This window comes from Hyperolius riggenbachi, chromosome 7 (genome assembly GCF_040937935.1).
Source record: "Hyperolius riggenbachi isolate aHypRig1 chromosome 7, aHypRig1.pri, whole genome shotgun sequence".
In the NCBI taxonomy this organism is placed as follows: domain Eukaryota; kingdom Metazoa; phylum Chordata; class Amphibia; order Anura; family Hyperoliidae; genus Hyperolius; species Hyperolius riggenbachi.
The window spans coordinates 218,379,140-218,399,059 of record NC_090652.1 but is presented as its reverse complement, the minus strand read 5'-3'; the positions used below and the strand labels follow the sequence as shown (position 1 = coordinate 218,399,059).

The window sequence follows — 19,920 nt, the reverse complement described above, 5'->3', positions numbered from 1 at the left end:
CCTCGGTGCAAAATTTCATCCAAGTGCTGGACAGTCATCAGATCCAGATCAATGCTTTGTCTGGGTCTGCACAAGTCCTACAGACGGCTGTGACAATGTGAGATATGTTTCCGAAGCCTCTCCTCCACCCGTTTTACCCCCACCGGAACCAATGCAGATTGGTCGGTCGAGATTGTCCCGGGTGGAGCAGAATCGCAGAAAAACAGAACAGCTCTGTCTATACTGTGCAGAGGAGGGTCACAGAGTGCAGAATTGTCCCAAGAAGTCGGGAAATGCTGCCGCCTAGGTGTAGTCGGAGGTAATACCCTAGGCGATAAACGTTTGCTTCTCCCTTGCTCTATATCATGGGGAGATCAAACAGTGGCCACTGAGGCCTTCCTAGATTCTGGCTCAGCAACCAATTTTATGGATTACGAATTTGCTAAGAAATTGGGGATTCCTATTTCTCCTTTGAATCAACGGATTCTGGTCACTGCTACGAAGGACTCTCCTCTGCAGAGTAACTACCCCCTGTCTCAGACCCCAGCGTTAAGGGTTACGGTGGGGGTGTTGCACAAAGAGAGTCTACAGTTTTTGGTTTTGCGAATGACAACTTCCACGATCATTCTTGCCGCAGTGGCGTAGCTAAAGAGCTGTGGGCCCCGGTGCAAGTTTTACATGGGGCCCCCCCAAGCACTCTATACATAACAATTGATACGGCGCACCAAAACCTGCCAAGGACAACCCCAGTGTCAGAGGTGCAAGAAGGGAATGGGGAACAGTGTGTTAAGGATTACTACTATTCAAAGCATCTATAGAAGTGATTATTACCAGCACAGGACCAATAGAGAGCTAATACTGTGATAGAGGGTGGACCCTTCGGGGCCCCTCTGGCCCAAGGGCCCCGATGCGGTCGCTACCTCTGCACCCCCTATTGCTACGCCCCGGATTCTTGGCATGCCATGGTTATAACTTCACTCTCCTCAGATCAATTGGGCTTCAGGTCAGCTAACGAGCTGGTCTACCCATTGTCATCATCATTGTTTAGCGAAGGTAACCTTGGGTAACACCAAGATTCGGGTGGAAGGTTTGCCAAGCCAGTATTCAGAATTTTCGGCCGTGTTTAGTCTCAAATCAGCAGATAAACTTCCTCCTCACCATCCTTTTGATTGTCCCATCGATCTCAGGTCTGGTTGTATGCCCCCTAGAGGTCATCTCTATAATCTGTCTGGGCCAGAGAAATTGGCTATGCGAGAATACATCCGAGAAAATTTAGCTAAACGTTTTATTCGCCCCTCTCGGTCACCAGCAGGGGCAGGATTCTTTTTCGTAAAAAAAAAAAGGATGGAGGCCTCCATCCATGCATTGATTATCAGGGCTTAAATAAGATTACAGTAAAAATCGTTATCCTTTGCCTCTAATTGATGATTTGTTTACCCAGGTCACCAATGCTAAGATTTTCTCGAAGCTGGATTTGAGGGGTGCATACAACCTTGTGCGTATCAGAGATGGTGATGAATGGAAGACGGCCTTTAACACACCCGACGGGCATTACGAGTACCTAGTGATGCCCTTCGGGTTGTGTAACGCCCCGGCCGTCTTCCAAGAGCTGATTAATGAGGTGTTCAGAGAGGTGTTGGGCAAATTCGTCTTGGTATACTTAGACGATATACTGATTTTTTCTTCCAACATCTCAGAACACAGGAAACATGTTCGGTTTGTGCTACGAAAGTTGAGACAAAATATGCTGTATGCTAAACTGGAAAAATGCATTTTCAAAGTTACTTCTGTTGCCTTTTTGGGGTACATAATCTCGACCTCTGGCCTCTCTATGGACCCTGGAAAGGTTTCTGCTGTCTTGGAGTGGCCTCAGCCTGTAGGGTTGAAGGCACTCCAGAGATTCCTGGGGTTCGCCAATAGTGTTGGGCGAACAGTGTTCGCCACTGTTCGGGTTCTGCAGAACATCACCCTGTTCGGGTGATGTTCGAGTTCGGCCGAACACCTGATGGTGTTCGGCCTTTTAAGTTCGGGTTCGCCCCGAACTACTAATTGGCCGCCGAACAGGGCCGAACACTGCCCCCCTATGGGGTCGCAGGCATAAGGGGGGAGCATGCCCCGATCGCGGGGGGGGGGGGGGGGTCGGAAATTCCCCCCACCCCCTCCGCTAGTGCTCCCCCCCCTGCCCGCTTCCCCATACAAAAGTTTCAGGAAGTACCGGTCCGGTGGTAGTGGGTGGCTGGCACTGGGCGGCACTGTGAAGTGAGTGACTGAGGAGGAGGAGTCCGGAGAGTGACGCGTTGAGGGAGGCCGGGCAGCGGGCGGTTCAGCAGTACTCTCCGGTCACTCTCCGGACTCCTCCTCCTCAGTCACTCACTTCACAGTGCCGCCCACTGCCAGCCACCCACTACCACCGGACCGGTACTTCCTGAAACTTTTGTATGGGGAAGCGGGCAGAGGGGGGAGCGCTAGCGGAGGGGGTGGGGGGAATTTCCGACCCCCCCCCCCCCCCGCAATCGGGGCATGCTCCCCCCTTATGCCTGCGACCCCATAGGGCCCCCAAAAGCGGGATGTTCGGGGAGTTCGGGGTTCGGCCCGAACATGCCGAACATTGCGGCCATGTTCGGCGAACTTTCCCGAACCCGAACATCCAGGTGTTCGCCCAACACTATTCGCCAACTACTACAGGAGATTCATAAAGGGGTACTCTACGGTGATCTCACCTCTCACCAGTCTCACCAAGAAAGGGGCAGATACTCACCACTGGTCCCCAGAGGCCCATGCTGCTTTCTCCACTCTGAAGAAATTGTTCTGTTCTGCACCCATTTTGAGACATGTAGACGTCACCTTTCCCTTTATTGTGGAGGTTGATGCCTCAGAGGTAGGGGTAGGGGCTGTGCAGTCTCAGCGTTCTGGTTTGCAGGGGAAACTTCACCCCTGTGCCTATTTTTCTCGTAGGTTTTCACCCGCAGAGAAAAACTACGATATAGGCAACCGGGAACTTCTAGCCATCAAGTTGGCCTTTGAAGAATGGCGACATTGGTTAGAAGGGGCAGAACACACCATTACAGTTTACACTGATCACAAAAATTTGGAGTACATTGAGGGCGCTAAGAGACTTAGCCCCCGACAGGCCCGGTGGTCGTTATTCTTTTCGAGATTCAGATTTGCAATCACGTATACCCCTGGTAGTAAGAACATCAAGGCTGATGCCTTATCCAGGTGTTTTGAGCCCGAGACAGCACAGCCTTCAGCCCCTGAGACCATTATACCTCAAAAGGTGGTCCTGGCAGCCACCGAAACCTGGAAAGACTGGACTGTCACTCTGAGTACATTCCAACAGAATGTTCCTGAGGGGAAGCCTGAGGGGGTCCTGTTTGTACCATTGCCTTTTCGCCTACAACTATTGCAGCTGTTTCATTCCCACAAAAATGCCGGGCATCATGGGACCACCAGAACTCAGGATCTACTTTCTAGATGTGCTTGGTGGCCGTCATTGGCAACAGACTGTAAGGAGTTTGTGAGAGAGTGTGCAGTGTGTGCTAGAAGCAAACCCTCCCGTCAGGCACCTGTTGGAACTTTGCAGCCTTTACCAGTTCCGAGTGAGCCGTGGACCCATTTGTCCATGGATTTTGTGGGCGAACTCCCCAGGTCTGAGGGCATGACAGTCATTTGGGTGGTAGTCGATCGTTTCAGTAAGATGGCTCATTTTGTTCCCCTGAAAGGACTCCCCTCGGCCCAGGAGTTGGCTGATCTCTTCATCCAGCACATTTTCCGGCTGCATGGCATTCCGGAAAATATAGTGTCAGATCAGGGGAGTCCAATTTGTTTCTAAATTTTGGAGGGCATTTATCCATCAGTTAGACATGGATCTTTCTTTCTCATCAGGCTACCACCCACAGACCAATTGCCAGACCGAAAGAGTCAATCAGTCCCTGGAACAGTTTCTGAGATGTTATGTTGCAGATGCACAAACCGACTGGGTAAAATTTTTGTCATTTGCAGAATTTGCACACAACAATCCAGGGGCGGACTGACAACTTATGGGGCCCCCGGGCAATAGGAGATTATGGGGCCCCCATACCAGTGTTTCCCACCTTTCACGTTATATTTTTACAGACTAAGATATAATAATTTACTGACAACAGTAAATATGTTATATTGTGATATTTTATACTGATAAAAACCCCTGCGCCGCGCGCCGAAAAATGGGTGTGGTCACGCAACAGAATGTGGGTGGGGCAAAATATACATGACCTTAGCAGTGGTGTAAAAGGTCTGCCGGGGAAGTTTGAACTCTGCCATAGTGTTTCGCCCCAAAATACATGTAATCTGACAGCATTTCACCAAAAATCCATGCAATTTGGCAGAGGTTCCTCCAAAATACAGATAATATGGCAGTCGTTCCTCCAAAATAGACATTATCTGGCAGCAGCGGTTCCCCCAAATACACATAATTTGGCAGCGTCTCCCCAAAATATGCATAATCTGACAGCGGATCACCGAAAATACATGTAGCAGCAGTGGTTCCCCCAAAATACACAGAATCTGGAAGCAGCAGTTCCCCCATTATACACAACCTGGCAGCGGTTCCCCAAAAATACACAATCTGGCAGCTGTTTCTCAAAATACACTTAATCTGGCAGCAGCAGTTCCCCAAAAATAGTTAATCTGGCAGCAGTTCCCCCAAAATAGGTGCCCCCAGTATAGGTAACCAGGTCAAAAGGTATCCCCAGTGGAAGTAACCAGGTCTATAGGTTTTCCCAGTGCAGGTATCCAGGTCTCTAGAGTGTCCTCAGTATAAGTAGCCTAGTCTACATGTGTCCCCAGAATAGATAACCAGGTCTATAGATGTCCCCATTTAAGATAGCCAGGTCTATATATGTCCCCAGTTAAGATAGCCAGGTCTATAGGTGTCCCCAGTATAGGTAGCCTGGTCTACAGGTGTCTCCAGAATAGGTAGCCAGGCCTATAGGTGTCCCCAGTACAGATAGCCAGGTCTATAGGTGTCCCCAGTACAGATAGCCAGGTCTATAGGTGTCCCCAGTACAGATAGCCAGGTCTATAGGTGTCTCCTGTATAGATAGCCAGGTCTATAGGTGTCTCCTGTATAGATAGCTGGGTCTTTAGGTGTCCCCAGTATATGTAGCCAGGTGTATAGGTGTCCCAGTATAGCCAGGTCTATAGGTGCCCCCAGTATATACAGCCAGGTCTATAGGTGCCCCCAGTATATGTAGCTAGGTCTATAAGTGCCCCCAGTATATGTAGTCAGGTGTATACGTGCCCCCAGTATATGCAGCCAGGTGTATAGGTCTCCCCAGTATATGCAGCCAGGTGTATAGGTCTCCCCAGTATAGCCAGGTCTATAGGTGCCCTCAGTATATGTAGCTAGGTCTGTAAGTGCCCCCAGTATATGTAGTTAGGTGAATAAGTGTCCCCCAGTATATGCAGCCAGGTGTATAGGTCTCCCCAGTATATGCAGCCAGGTGTATAGGTCTCCCCAGTATATGCAGCCAGGTGTATAGGTCTCCCCGGTATAGCCAGGCTTATAGGTGCCCCCAGTATATGCAGCCAGGCTTGTAGTGTCTCTAGGAGGGGAGACCGCCAGCGAAGGAGGGCGATTTGCATAGCAGCGGAGAAGGGGGGAACTTCTCTCACCTTGGGGCCCCCCTACCTGGCTCTCCCATCTGTAATCTGTAAAGTGTCGGCGCAGCGGGTAGCGGCTGACAGCGGGCGGAGACTTACCGCTGTTCAGCCACCGGAGGGATCGCTGATCTGTGTGCCACTAGTCTGGACTTGAGAAGCCCAGACTAGTGGCACACAGATCAGCGCTCCCTCCGGTGGCTGAACAGCGGTAAGTCTCTGCCCGCTGTCAGCCGCTGTGCCAACACTTTACAGATTCTGGAGGGGAGAGCCAGGAAGGGGGGCCCCAAGGTGAGAGAAGGGGGGGGGAACTTCCCCCCTTCTCCGCTGCTATGCAAATCGCCCTCCTTTGCTGGCTGTCTCCCCTCCTGCTCAGGGCTCTCTGGCGGACGGCGGGCCCCCCCTGACCACGGGCCCTCGGTCCGTGCCCGAATGCCCTAATGGTCAGTCCGCCCCTGCAACAATCTGAGAAGTTCCTCCTCAGGATTTTCCCCATTTCAGGTAGTGATGGGAAGGTCACCTAAGTTTGCCCCATTGCCAGTGGCTTCTACTCCGTTCCCAACCCTGGAGAATTGGCAGAGGTCCTTAAAGCAAATTTGGGGAATAGTGAAAAGAAATTTGGGAAAGGCTTTTCAGAACCAGAAGAAACAGGCTGACAAGAGACGTTCCATTCAATGGGAATTCTCTCCAGGGGACTTTGTCTGGGTGTCCACACGACATTTGGCTCTAAAGCAACTGTCGCCCAAATTAGGCCCTAGATTTGTGGGTCCTTTCCAGTGGCCAGAAAGATCAATAATGTCACTTATGCCATTGATCTCCCTACCAGCATGCGAGGTGTGAGATCTTTCCATGTGTCCTTTACTCAAGCCGGAGGTGCACGTGGATTCCGCTCCCCCCCCCCTGTGTTGATTGATGACCAACCTGAGTATGAGATTGAAAAGATTCTGGACTCACGGCTTGTGCAGAACTCCGTGTAGTATCTGATTCACTGGAAGGGATATGGCATGGAGGAGAGAACTTGGGTGCCAGACTGTCGTATGCACGCAGAGGAGTTGAAGAAAGAATTCCATGACTTGCACCCTGGAAAGCCTGGTGAGAAGTGTCCGGAGTCCACTCCTCAGGGGGGGTACTGTGATAAAACGCGTAAAAAAGCCGCCGCGTGTCTGATTCCGCGTCCAGCGTGGCGTGGTCTGGTGTGGCTGGGCCTGTTAGTTCACACAGGCTGAGGAATACGCGCGCGTGCGCGGAGAGGCAGAACCTTTATGACAAACAAGGAGGGACCTTTATGACAACCTGGTCAGCTGACCTCAAAGCAAGTGGCTATTGGTTGATCGCTGATGGGTGGCGCCGGAGAGCGCCGCGCTATATATAGTCACTGCTGGTCAGTCTCAAGTTGTCTGCCGTTGCGAACACTACACACACACACAGACTAAGACCTTAGTCAGATCCTACAGCGTGTTAGAACCAGGAGGACCTGTGAATTCACACTGAGCCAGATTACTTCTGTGTATTATTGTGTTATACTTCAGACTAGTTCCAGGGTGTTGAGACTACGGACCTCACACCCAAGATTAGGGACTCTGTGTTATCATTCTGTTATACTCCAGACTAGTTCCAGGGTGTCGAGACCACGGACCTCACACCCAAGATTAGGGACTCTGGATTATCATTCTGTTATACTCCAGACTAGTTCCAGGGTGTAGAGACCACGGAGCTCACACCCAAGTCTAGGCATTGTTGATATCTGTTATAACCTATTGCATTCCTGACTATCCCTCTGCTTTCTGATTCGGTACCTACGCATATCTGATTATCTGTTGCCAAACCCTGCCTGCCTTTGGATACCGAATCAGCCTTCTGTCTATGTACCTTGTCTGTCTGCGTGTTGCCGACCTGGCTTGCCCAACCTTGAGAGCTATCTCTCTCCTTAAGAGATAGTCTCCAGACCTGCTAGTGACATCCACCTTTCAGGTGTCACTCACTCACAGGTTCTTCCTACTTTCAGCCTGGGACTCCACCCCTTTGGAGGTCTCAGGCTGTTGGATGGTTTTTGCACTTCTCAAAAGGCAGTATCGCCCATACTGCCAGAGACCACCTGCTCCTCGGGTGGTCTTACTCAAAGTCATTACTGTTGCACCAAACACTCACATTATTAAGGTGTCCAGAGGTTAGTTATACTTAGATTATCGGTGATTCTGCAAATCATCAATAATCAGGTATAATCTTTATTCTTGGTGATACTGCAGATCAGTGGCGTACCTAGGGCATTTGACACCCGGTGCTGGGTATTAAAAGACACCCCCCCCCCCAAAAAAAAATGGGCGTGGCTATAAATTGCGGTGCGCAAAGCGCGCTGTGGTGGAAAATGGGCATGGCCATGACCAGATGAGGGCAGAGCTAACTAATTTAAAGTGAACCCGGGATAGGAGTGATATGGAGGCTGTACCCCCAGGAGGGGGAAGCAGGGCTAGATGGAGGAGCTGTAGAGGCAGCGGTGGGGAGGGGGGACATATCCCCCCCTCCCTCACCTGGGACCCCTCCTTCTGCCTCTCTCTTCCCCCTCCAGAATAGCGGCCCCAGTATAGCTAGTATAGTTGCCCCCAAAATACCTAGTATAGTTGCCCTTAGTGTAGGTAATATAGTTGCCCCCAGTATAGCTGCCCCCAGTATAGCTAGTACAGTTGCCCCCAGTGTAGCTAGTTGCCCCCAATGAAGTTAGTATAGTTGTCCCAGTATAGCTAGTATGGTCGCCCCAGCCAGTATAGCTAGTGTAGTTGCCCCCAGACAGTATAGCTAGTATAGTTGCCCCCAGCCAGTACAGCTAGTATAGTTGCCCCCAGCCAGTACAGCTAGTATAGTTGCCCCCAGCCAGTATAACTAGTATAGTTGCCCCCCAGCCAGGATAGCTGCCCCCAGTATAGCTAGTATAGTTGCCCCAGCCAGTATAGCTAGTATAGTTTGGTTGCCCCCAGTATAGCTAGTATAGTTTAGTTGCCCCCAGTATAGCTGGTATAGTTTAGTTGCCCCCAGTATGGCTAGTATAGTTGCCCTCAGTAAGCTAGTATAGTTGCCCCCAGTATGGCTAGTATAGTTGCCCCCAGTATGGCTAGTATAGTTGCCCCCAGTATGGCTAGTATAGTTGCCCCCAGTATGGCTAGTATAGTTGCCCCCAGTATAGCTGGTATAGTTGCCCCCAGTATGGCTAGTATAGTTGCCCCCAGTAAGCTAGTATAGTTGCCCCCTGTGTAGGTGCCCCAGGAGGGGGAAGCAGAGCTAGATGGAGGGGCTGTGGAGGTAGTGGTGGGGAGATCCAAGTGTCATGACGTTACAGGTCTCCGCCTCCAATGCCGCCCACTGTGCTTCCGCTAATCAGGAAGCACAGTGGGCGGCATTGAAGACGGAGACCTGTAACGTCATCATGACGCTGCGCTCCACGCTTGGAACGCGGAAATCAAGTAAGTAATTGTCCATACGCCCAGGGGTGAGAGCCTGGGGTGCCTGGCACCTGGGTGCAAGATTTTCTCTGGCGCCTATGGGAGTGGTTAAATTAACCGCGCCCAACCACATAACCACACCCATGTCCTGCCTCATCACACCCACACCTTCCACCTCTTTACGCATGCATGCGATACTCCATTCCTACCCCTCTTCCATGGGCTTGCTCCTGGCTGGCTTTGGCTGCCTGCGAGTCTCTGGACTGATTCAGGCTGAGAGGCTCTGCGAGTGCGACACAGTCACACACTGCGTATTTATGGCTGCCTGCGGCCACCCTACTCTCGCTCGCTATCGTCGGCTCCTCCCCCCGCCAAGCCCAAGTGTGAGGTGGGCTGCCTGTATCTTTCCCGTTGCGCCACACAGCCTGCCAGTGTTGCCAACCTTTCACGTTATTTTTTACTGACAAATACCTAAAAATTTACGGACAAAAGATTATTTTTACTGACAAAATTTCCCCACTAAATGCACATAAGAGACAGCGTTTCACCAGTAAATGCACGTAATGACAGACAGCCTTTCACCAGTAAATGCGCATAATAAGAAGCCGCTTTTCACCAGTAAATGCACATAATAAGAGACCGCTTTTCACCAGTAAATGCACATAATAGGAGACCGCTTTTCACCAGTAAATGCACATAATAAGAGACCGCTTTTCACCAGTAAATGCACATAATAAGAGACCGCTTTTCACCAGTAAATGCACATAATAAGAAACCGCTTTTCACCAGTAAATGCACATAATAAGAGACCACTTTTCACCAGTAAATGCACATAATAAGAAACCGCTTTTCACCAGTAAATGCAGATAATAAGAAACCGCTTTTCACCAGTAAATGCGCATAATAAGAGACAGCTTTTCACCAGCAAATGCACATAATAAGAGACAGCTTTTCACCAGTAAATGCACATAATGACAAACAGCCAGTGTCCCCAGTATATGTAGCCAGCCTGGACCCCCTTTAGGTAGTGAGTGACAGGGACCCCCTTTAGGTAGTGAGTGACAGGGAGCCCTTTAGGTAGTGAGTGACAGGGAGCCCTTTAGGTAGTGAGTGACAGGTGCCCCCAGGCTAGGTAGGTAGTGAGTGACAGGGACCCCCCAGTGAGTGACAGGTGCCCCCAGGCTAGCTAGGTAGTGAGTGACAGGGACTCCCCAGTGAGTGACAGGTGCCCCCAGGCTAGCTAGGTAGTGAGTGACAGGGACCCCCAGTGAGTGACAGGTGCCCCCAGGCTAGCTAGGTAGTGAGTGACAGGGACCCCCAGTGAGTGACAGGTGCCCCCAGGCTAGGTAGGTAGTGAGTGACAGGGACCCCCCAGTGAGTGACAGGTGCCCCCAGGCTAGCTAGGTAGAGAGTGACAGGGACCCCCAGTGAGTGACAGGTGCCCCCAGGCTAGCTAGGCAGTGAGTGACAGGTGCCCCCAGTGAGTGACAGGTGCCCCCAGTGAGTGACAGGTGCCCCCAGGCTAGGTAGGTAGTGAGTGGCAGGGACTCCCAGTGAGTGACAGGTGCCCCCAGGCTAGGTAGGTAGTGAGTGACAGGTGCCCCCAGTGAGTTACAGGTGCCCCCAGGCTAGGTAGGTAGTGAGTGACAGGGACCCCCAGTAAGTGACAGGTGCCCACAGGCTAGGTAGGTAGTGAGTGACAGGGACCCCCAGTGAGTGACAGGTGCCCCCAGGCTAGGTAGGTAGTGAGAGACAGGGACCCCCAGTAAGTGACAGGTGCCCCCAGGCTAGGTAGGTAGTGAGTGACAGGGACCCCCAGTGAGTGACAGGTGCCCCCAGGCTAGGTAGGTAGTGAGTGACAGGGACCCCCAGTGAGTGACAGGTGCCCCCAGGCTAGGTAGGTAGTGAGTGACAGGTGCCCCCAGGCTAGGTAGGTAGTGAGTGACAGGGACCCCCAGTAAGTGACAGGTGCCCCCAGGCTAGGTAGGTAGTGAGTGACAGGGACCCCCAGTGAGTGACAGGTGCCCCCAGGCTAGGTAGGTAGTGGGTGACAGGGACCCCCAGTAAGTGACAGGTGCCCCCAGGCTAGGTAGGTAGTGAGTGACAGGGACCCCCAGGCTAGGTAGGTAGTGAGTGACAGGGACCCCCAGTGAGTGACAGGTGCCCCCATGCTAGGTAGGTAGTGAGTGACAGGGACCCCCAGTGAGTGACAGGTGCCCCCAGGCTAGGTAGGTAGTGGGTGACAGGGACCCCCAGTAAGTGACAGGTACCCCCAGGCTAGGTAGGTAGTGAGTGACAGGGACCCCCAGTGAGTGACAGGTGCCCCCAGGCTAGGTAGGTAGTGAGTGACAGGGACCCCCAGTGAGTGACAGGTGCCCCCAGGCTAGGTAAGTAGTGAGTGACAGGGACCCCCAGTGAGTGACAGGTGCCCCCAGGCTAGGTAGGTAGTGAGAGACAGGTGCCCCCAGTGAGTGACAGGTGCCCCCAGGCTAGGTAGGTAGTGAGTGACAGGGACCCCCAGTGAGTGACAGGTGCCCCCAGGCTAGGTAGGTAGTGAGTGACAGGTGCCCCCAGTGAGTGACAGGTGCCCCCAGGCTAGGTAGGTAGTGGGTGACAGGTGCCCCCAGGCTAGGTAGGTAGTGAGTGACAGGTGCCCCCAGTGAGTGACAGGTGCCCCCAGGCTAGGTAGGTAGTGAGTGACAGGGACCCCCAGTGAGTGACAGGTGCCCCCAGGCTAGGTAGGTAGTGAGTGACAGGTGCCCCCAGTGAGTGACAGGTGCCCCCAGGCTAGGTAGGTAGTGGGTGACAGGGACCCCCAGTGAGTGACAGGTGCCCCCAGGCTAGGTAGGTAGTGAGTGACAGGTGCCCCCAGTGAGTGACAGGTGCCCCCAGGCTAGGTAGGTAGTGAGTGACAGGGACCCCCAGTGAGTGACAGGTGCCCCCAGGCTAGGTAGGTAGTGAGTGACAGGGACCCCCAGTGAGTGACAGGTGCCCCCAGGCTAGGTAGAGGGTGAGTGACAGGGACCCCTCACCTTCCAGCAGCAGCAGACCTCTCTATCAGCGGACGACCCGACCTTAGAGCGGGCGGCGGGCGCACCGCTATGCGGAAGTGATGTCACTTCCGCATGAGCGGTGTCCGCTAGGTCCTAGCGCCGGCGCCCGTCTATCTGGTCGCCCGCTGATGAGGTCTGATGCTGCAGGCGGCCAGGGGGAGAGAGCGGCGACCGAGGGGGAGGCAGAGGGCACCGGTGAAGACCAGACTGGGGGCAAGCACAGCCCGGCGCCTGGGTGCAATGCACCCACACCACAGCACTCGCCCAGGCGTGGCCCTGCCTCCGGCCGCCCCGCACTTATCGCCGCTTTCCTGGAGGGGGAGAGAGAGGCAGAAGGAGGGGTCCCAGGTGAGGGAGGGGGGGGATTTTTCCCCCCCTTCCCACCGCTGCCTCCACAGCCTCTCCTTCTAGCCCTGCTTCCCCCTCCGATTGTGCTGCTGTGGGGGGTCGTGGCGACACCCGGTGCGCCCCGCCCCCCTGCGCTCTATTGTAGGGACGCCACTGCACTCTCACCCTAATTTTTCACCTCAGAATAACTGTAACCCACAGCATTATAAGAACTTCTCTCCCTAGCCTACATCCTTATCCATGTTAGCCCAAATCTCCAAAACTTTCCATAAGTGATACAATTAGTCTAACCCTACCCAGATCCAACCACTACCCCAGTCTAACCCTAAATTGTCCTACTGCAAAACACCACCCCCTCACCCCACAACCTCATCTCGACACCCCAAAATATGATACTAAATTGGTCACAATATTTATTAGGATCAAGCTCTGTGACCAAGTGAACAGCAACAGAAATCACTGCTATGTAAGTCTAAATCTGAAACGTGATGATTGCCTGTTCAACAAGATGTTCCTCTATGCTTTTAATACACTCGGAAATGTTAGCCTAAAATGAGTTAGCAGCTTCACTTGGCAGAAATCTGTTGCTTGTTTCTGTCAGCTGTGTGACTCAGAAACTACAAGAGCCAAAAGATCAGCATGAAATCCAGGTGTAACATTGCTTAGAGTGGGGTTAGCAATTGAGCTTTCTATAAACTCTCTATATGTTAATTTTAAACTAAAACTTCAGCTAAATCTTTTTTATTTTGTTTTTTTTTTGGATCTTGTTCTTATCACTGTAGATAATTCTCTCCATGTACTGTCCTGGTGACACAGGGCTTCTTTGAGTACCCTGGGTGTCACTGAAACATAAAGTGATGAATCTCCCCCATGGTGGACATGCATCAATGTAAACCTCAGCGCTTGCAATTCACTAAATCAACCATTGCTGGAAAACCTGTAGCCACACGGTGTTTAAGATTGCAACACAACGGTGACCATCACTACATCAACCAAATCACAGGATCAGTATGATGTAAAATCCAATGCCGAAACCAGTCGGGTACATCGGTTACGCTTAATGCAAAATTACTGCAACTGGCTCCTTGTCATAGGGGCCCACTCTGAGTATTGTGCACCATTTCAATAAACCTGAGTGACAATAAAAGTGTGTTTCCATTTTACATGATACTGATCCTGTGATTTGTTGATGTGGTGATGGTCACCCTTGGTTCGTAATCTTGAGCACCAGGTGGCTACAGGTTTTCCAGCAGTGGCTGACTTAGTCAATTGGAAGCGCTGAGGATTCTGTTTTAAATTCTTTTTTTCCATGGTGAAGTGGTTACATCAATATAAACCTTATTGAGATTCTTACAGCACATCTGAAGTGAGAGGGATATGGAAACTGCCAGGGGCGTAAATAGAAATCACCGGGCCCCCCTGCAGAAATTTGGATGGCCCCCCCACCGCACATGGCTTTTTTGGGGGACCGGAGGGGTCGCAGCATAAGGGAAGAGCTTAGCAACACACCGGCGGCAAGGAGGGACATTCCCCCCTCCCTCACCTTGGGCTCTCCCCTCAGCGCTCCCCTCCAGCATCAATTAGTGGCAGCAGGCGGCGGCAGGAGCACATACCTCCATCCACCACGGAGGTCCGATCACTAAGTTCCTCACGCTACTTCCTTTTTAAACAGGAAGTAGAGTCAGACACTTAGAGAGAGAGAGGAAGCTCCAGCGGTGGAACGCAGGAAGGTATGTGTTCCTGCCCACCGCCTACAGACACTAATTGATGCTGGAGGGGAGCGCTCAGGGGAGAGCCCAAGGTGAGGGAGGGGGGACTGTCCTCCCTCCCTGACAATGTGTGGCTAAGCTCTCCCCTCATACTGCAACCCCTCCTGCCCCCCTAAACAGCCCTGAGCAGGCCCCATAGTGGCCCTGGCCCCCCATGCAAGGGCAGGGGCTGTATCCATTATTGTTACGCCCCTTGAGACGGTACTATATTTATTTCCTTTTAAACAATACGTATTGTCTGGTTGTCCTGCTGATCTTTTGCCTCCAATACCGTCAGTCCATAGACCCTGAACAAGCATGCAAAGCATGTGTTTCTGACTGAAGTCTGACTGGATTAGCAGGATGCTTTTTCAGGTATGTGATTCAGACACTACTGCAGCCAAAGTGATCAGCAGGACAGCCAGGTAACTGGTATTGTTTAAAAGGAAATACATATGGCAGCCACCAAATCCCTCTCAGTTCAGGTGTACATTAAGTTCTTCCCTTGCATTTTTTTTATTCTGTCAGTCCTTGTTTTACATTTTACCACACTTTGTATCCAGCCACACACTAAAATGGCACACAATCTAAGTGAAGATTTCTAAAGCACAGGAATCTACTTTACTTTTATTTCATAGGTGTTCCTCCAGCCTGTAGGTGCCACTTCTACAATATCTATACTGCACTGCGTACAGGGATGGATTTACAGCTCAGGAGCCTATAGGCACATATGATCTGGTATCTTAAATCCCGCCCCTTAACAGCCCCCCCCCCCCACACACACACACAGACATTCAGATGTGATTCTCCCCCCCCCCCACATAGTTTGATTTGCCTCACCTTATAGAAAGTCGATGTGCCCCCCTGCCCCGCCTATAGATAGTTGATGTAACCCCCTTCATCTGCCCCATAGTCAGATGTGCCCACCATAGAAAGTCACATGTGTGTGCAGGGCAGTTTCTAGGCTAAATTGCTCCCAGAACAAGGGTGTCACATTTTCACCCCTACCCCCCCCCCCCCCCCTTCCAGTGGTCTTGAGAATGTTATTTGTGATACAGTATTTAGCACCCCTTTACTGGTAGCCAGGCATAGGTGCCACCAATATGGGTAGCCAGGTATAGGTGCCCCAGTATAGGTAAGTAAGCTATAGGTGCCTCAGTATAGGCTAGCCAGCTATAGGTGTCTCAGTATAGGTTAGCTAGCTATAGGAGCCCAGTATAATTTAGCAAGCTATAGGTGCCTTAGTATAGGTTAGCCAACTATAGGTGCCCCAGTATAGGTTAGCCAACTATAGGTGCCCCAGTATAGGTTAGCCAGCTATAGGTGCCCCAGTATAGGTTTGCCAGGCATAGGTGCCCCAGTATAGGTTTGCTAGATATAGGTGCCCCAGTATAGGTTAGCCAGGTATATGTGCCCCAGTATAGGTTAGCCAGATATAGGTGCCCTAGTATAGGTTAGCCACGTATAGGTGCCCCAGTATAGGTTAGCCTATATAGGTACCAGTCCAAGTGGAGCAGTTATGTGAAGAGACTCACTGGCTACCGATGTTCCAGCAATGATCTCCAATCAGCAGCTGCAGTTCGCCCAATGCTGACTCTATGGCTACAGCGGGTCTCTCTGTATGTAACAGCTAGGCACATGATGAGTCATGATGAGTCAGGTGACGCACTGTTACTAGCTGCCGGGTCACACACAGACAGCTCACCCTGCGCCCGGCTCACCGACAGCGTACGTATAGCACGCAAAATATCACCTGTTCTGTTCAGAATTTCTGGCTGAAAAGCAAAACTTGCATGGACAACATGGGCCCTAATAGGGTGATCAGAAGTCTAATAATTTCAACACTCCACCATGCAAGAAAACTCTCCAAGTATTACATTATTCAAAGTCAGCTAAAAGCTTAATGAAAAGGCTCATGCAATTCAAAGCAAGCTTATGTGCTTTCCTAACAGGTTCTCTAACATCATAAGTTACTGCAGCCATAGACTATGGAAATAAGGCAAAACAGAGAACAATACCATACATATTCATTTTTAGTACAGCATCCGGCTTCCTTCTGGCGGATAATTCCCTGTACCACCTGCATACTGATCCTCACACTTCTAAGCCACTGTGTTAGCTGCAAGCTTTTCTGTATTACTTGAATAATTCAGGAGATCCAGGCTGGCTGTGCTGACATGAATGAATGATGGGTTCATTACCCCATGCTCGTCCGCTTTGCCATGGCTATCCCAAATATCACAAGAACAAAGTTCTGCAGCATCACAGTATATGTAATAGCTCTTTATTGGAATAAAAACAGAGAGGTTGCCATACAGCTACAGATGCTGTTTCGGGCTCCTAGGAGAGAGCCTATACAGCTTAAGAAAGGACCGAGAGTCTGAAACAGAGTCTGTCGCTGTATGGCAACCTCTGTTTTTATCCCAATAAAGAGCTAATAAATACACTGAAGTGGTGCTGTGGAACTTTGTTCTTGCTACATTAGACCCTGATGGGCTACGGGCTTTCTCTGCTGTAGTACACGTCTCTCCCCATTGGGTGCTGGTCCACCCCACTGCTTCTATCCCAAATATCAATCATGCACCATCATTTCATTTTATACTGATGATCCCAAAGTATAATTTTTAAGTTTTAGTTTGTGGCAGAGTGTTATCTGCAAACTAAAGTCAACTTACAATGACCATCTAAACCAGGTGTGCCCAAACTTTTTAGGCCAACGGCCATATCGCCGTTCATGAGAGTGCTAGGAGGACAAGCTAGCCTAATTAAACACAATTTTTGCTGATTGCTGTTAGGAACACTACGCCTGTGAACATTTTGTCAAATAAAACATTTCCATGGGATATAACCCATATACCATGTGCAGTTAGCATGTATCTTTCAGTATACAGGCATAGTGCTACTGTCACAGTGGCAGCTGTTAATCAATGACTGTTAATGCTGCTGGCATAGTGGCAGCTGCTAATCAGTGGCTGTTACTGCTGCTGGCATAGTAAAGTATCTATCCTTTGAGGGGGCACCACGATCGCTTAGATAACAGATCAGCTGCTCCTTTTTCAATGCCTGAGGAAGTGGGCTGTGACGTATCCCAATTATTGAAGTACATTATTAAAGAATATTTTTGAAACGTTTATCTTGTGGAATCTTCTATGGGGAGGTGAGTACCTCTTCCCCTATTTTTAATTTGTTATAAACACAGTTTGCCACCAACATGTAGTTTTATATACTCTGCACTTTTATTGTGCAATTATTGCACAGTTGGTTCTGACTATTGTTTTGGGAGCTTCACAGGCAGGGCCGGCGCTACCATAGAGGCAAAGGGGGCAATTGCCCCAGGGCCCCAAAGCTTGTAGGGGCCCAAGTGTGTGTGTCCTCTCCAGCTAAGGTGACCCCATACATGCCTGCATGGAACAAGGAAGAGAGGCATGGTGGGGAGAAGTATGGAGTATAGAGCATGGTGTTGCCTCCTGTGTCATGCTTGGATTAGGTAAGACCCCAGTGTGTGTACACTCTGCATTTGTAAGGGAAAGGGATATGGGGTTCCCCATAATGCTCTTGGAGAAATATGATGGACACCTAATGGTTTTGTGTTGTGGGATGGGTCCTGGGAGTCGGCACGGCCCATGTTACTTTTGTCCCGAGGCCCCATTGTAGCTAGAACCGGCCCTGATCACAAGGCATGTGTTATAATACCTTATACCTTGAGAGAGGGGGACCCTGTGAGACCCCCGAAATAATTGCCGGAACCAACTGTGGAATAATTGCACACTAAAAGTGTGGAAGATTTGAAACTACATACTGGTGTGCTGGCAACTGTGTTTATAATTGCTATAAAAGTGACTTTGTTATAGTCACCTCACCAAGCACACAGAATTCGATGCTGTGCCTGCTTCACTGGTAAAATTATTTTTAATTTGAAAATTGTTTTATCCTTTTGGCGCCTCTGTGTTTCTGATAAAATGTATTGTCTGTGGAAAAAACAAGACATCCCCTAATGCATTTTTTGGAGCAAAAATATAAAACCCTGCCATATTTTCAGGGAAAAAGTGTACGTTCAACTCCATTTGAACGTCATCCTTCATGCTACACTAAAAGTGCTTTGTGAGAGTGGAGGAGGTTTTGCTGTCAATTTATAATTTGTTCCCACAACATTAAAAGCTCCACTCTCAGGCTCTCCCTTCCTGGCCAATCCCAACTTGCATGGTGGAGTAAGGGGGTTAGAAAGGCTTGTTGGGTGTGCTTTTTATTTTATTTTTTTGTAAAGGGAACCTTAGCTGAGAGGGATATGGAGGTTTCCTTTTAAACAATACCCGTTGCCTGGCTGTCCTGCTGATCTCTTTGGCTGCAGCAGTGGCTGAATCACACACCTGAAACAGCATGCAGCTAATCCAGTCTGACTTCAGTCAGAGCACCTGATCTGCATGCTTGTTGAGGGAAAGACAACAAAAAACTTCACGTCTTGAAAAAAAACATCACTGAACCTGCCAGCCGGTGCCCAGTATCCTGCAGACACACCACTTCTGCACGTACAGGACCAAAATAATAAAGAAGGACACGGCACTCAGTAGCTGTGCAGTAACAAGCTGTATTGGAGTCACAAGATACACGACATGTTTCGGTTGGAGCCCTTCCTCAGTCTCCTCTTGTTGAGGGGCTGTGGCTTAAAGTATTAGAGACAAAGGATCAGCAGGAGAGTCAGGCAACTGGTATTATTTGAAAATGAAAAATCTGTATCCTTCTCAGTTTAGGTTCCCTTTAAGGTTCTCTCATGCTCAGAGAGCTGGAAGACTCAGGCAGATGCATAAGATCAGAGTTTCTCAAACTTGACCTTGTGACTTCCCAACGGTGCATGTTTTGCAGGCAACCTCACCTATGCGCAGGTGGGGTAATTAGTGTCTCAGCTAGGTGGATTCCATGTAGCTGAGACACTAATTAACCCCCTTGTGCATAGGTGAGGTTGCCTGCAAAGCATGCACCGTTGGGGAGTCACGAGGACAGGTTTAAGAAACACTGCCTCAGGGAATGAGTGGTGCTGACTGTAATCATACTTACACATGCGTTTTAATATTATGCAGTGGTAATATTAAATTAGGAATCCAGTGAGGTGCGATAAACTGTGGTAATACATGGGAAGGATGCTGCAGTTTATAGGCACGTTTTGAATCTTTCCCAAAATCGTGTGGTTAGCTTAAAATAGATCTTACTTACCGGGGACTGAGTACAGGAGGCACATTGATGCTAAAAGCAGGAATCTGTAGCTTGCAAGGCCTTCCTCCATCACCAGCTGGAAACTTTCCCTTCTCGCTTGTACTCAGGAGATCTCCAAAACTCTTTTCTGCCCTCTTGGTGGGAGTTTTGAAAGCTCGCGGTGTCAAGGGAGATAACATCGGAGAACTGTAGGCTTTCGGCAGTTTTAAGGAAGGTTCAACAGGACTGACACCCCTTGGAGTCACTGATAAGGGGCATTTCTCATCGTCTTCAAATTCATCATCTTCCAGAATGGATGGCAGCTTTTGGATAACACCTCCATTGCTCTCATGATCAAGCTGTTGCAAGACAATGAAGAAAAATAAGTAAATTAATAATGCAATTTTAGTGCAGATTGGAAGTTTAAATTCCATCATTATACCTTGCTAAAAATTGTTAACTCTATGAACTTTACAATGTAAGCTCAGTGAAGGTTTTGGGTTAGGCATAGCGGTGGTGAAGCACACCTGT

The 19,920-nt window shown here is 50.1% G+C and overlaps 1 protein-coding gene across 3 annotated transcripts in view; it reads right to left on the bottom strand.

The window, feature by feature from the left end:
- Positions 1-19,920, bottom strand: part of LOC137524840 (potassium voltage-gated channel subfamily H member 8-like) — a 795,600-nt gene that overhangs the window by 61,723 nt on the left and 713,957 nt on the right. For all 3 annotated transcript variants that reach the window (XM_068245232.1, XM_068245233.1, XM_068245234.1), the window contains exon 12: positions 19,411-19,748. In XM_068245232.1, the coding sequence (XP_068101333.1) occupies positions 19,411-19,748 (338 nt within the window). The remainder of the gene's footprint in view (positions 1-19,410; positions 19,749-19,920) is intronic.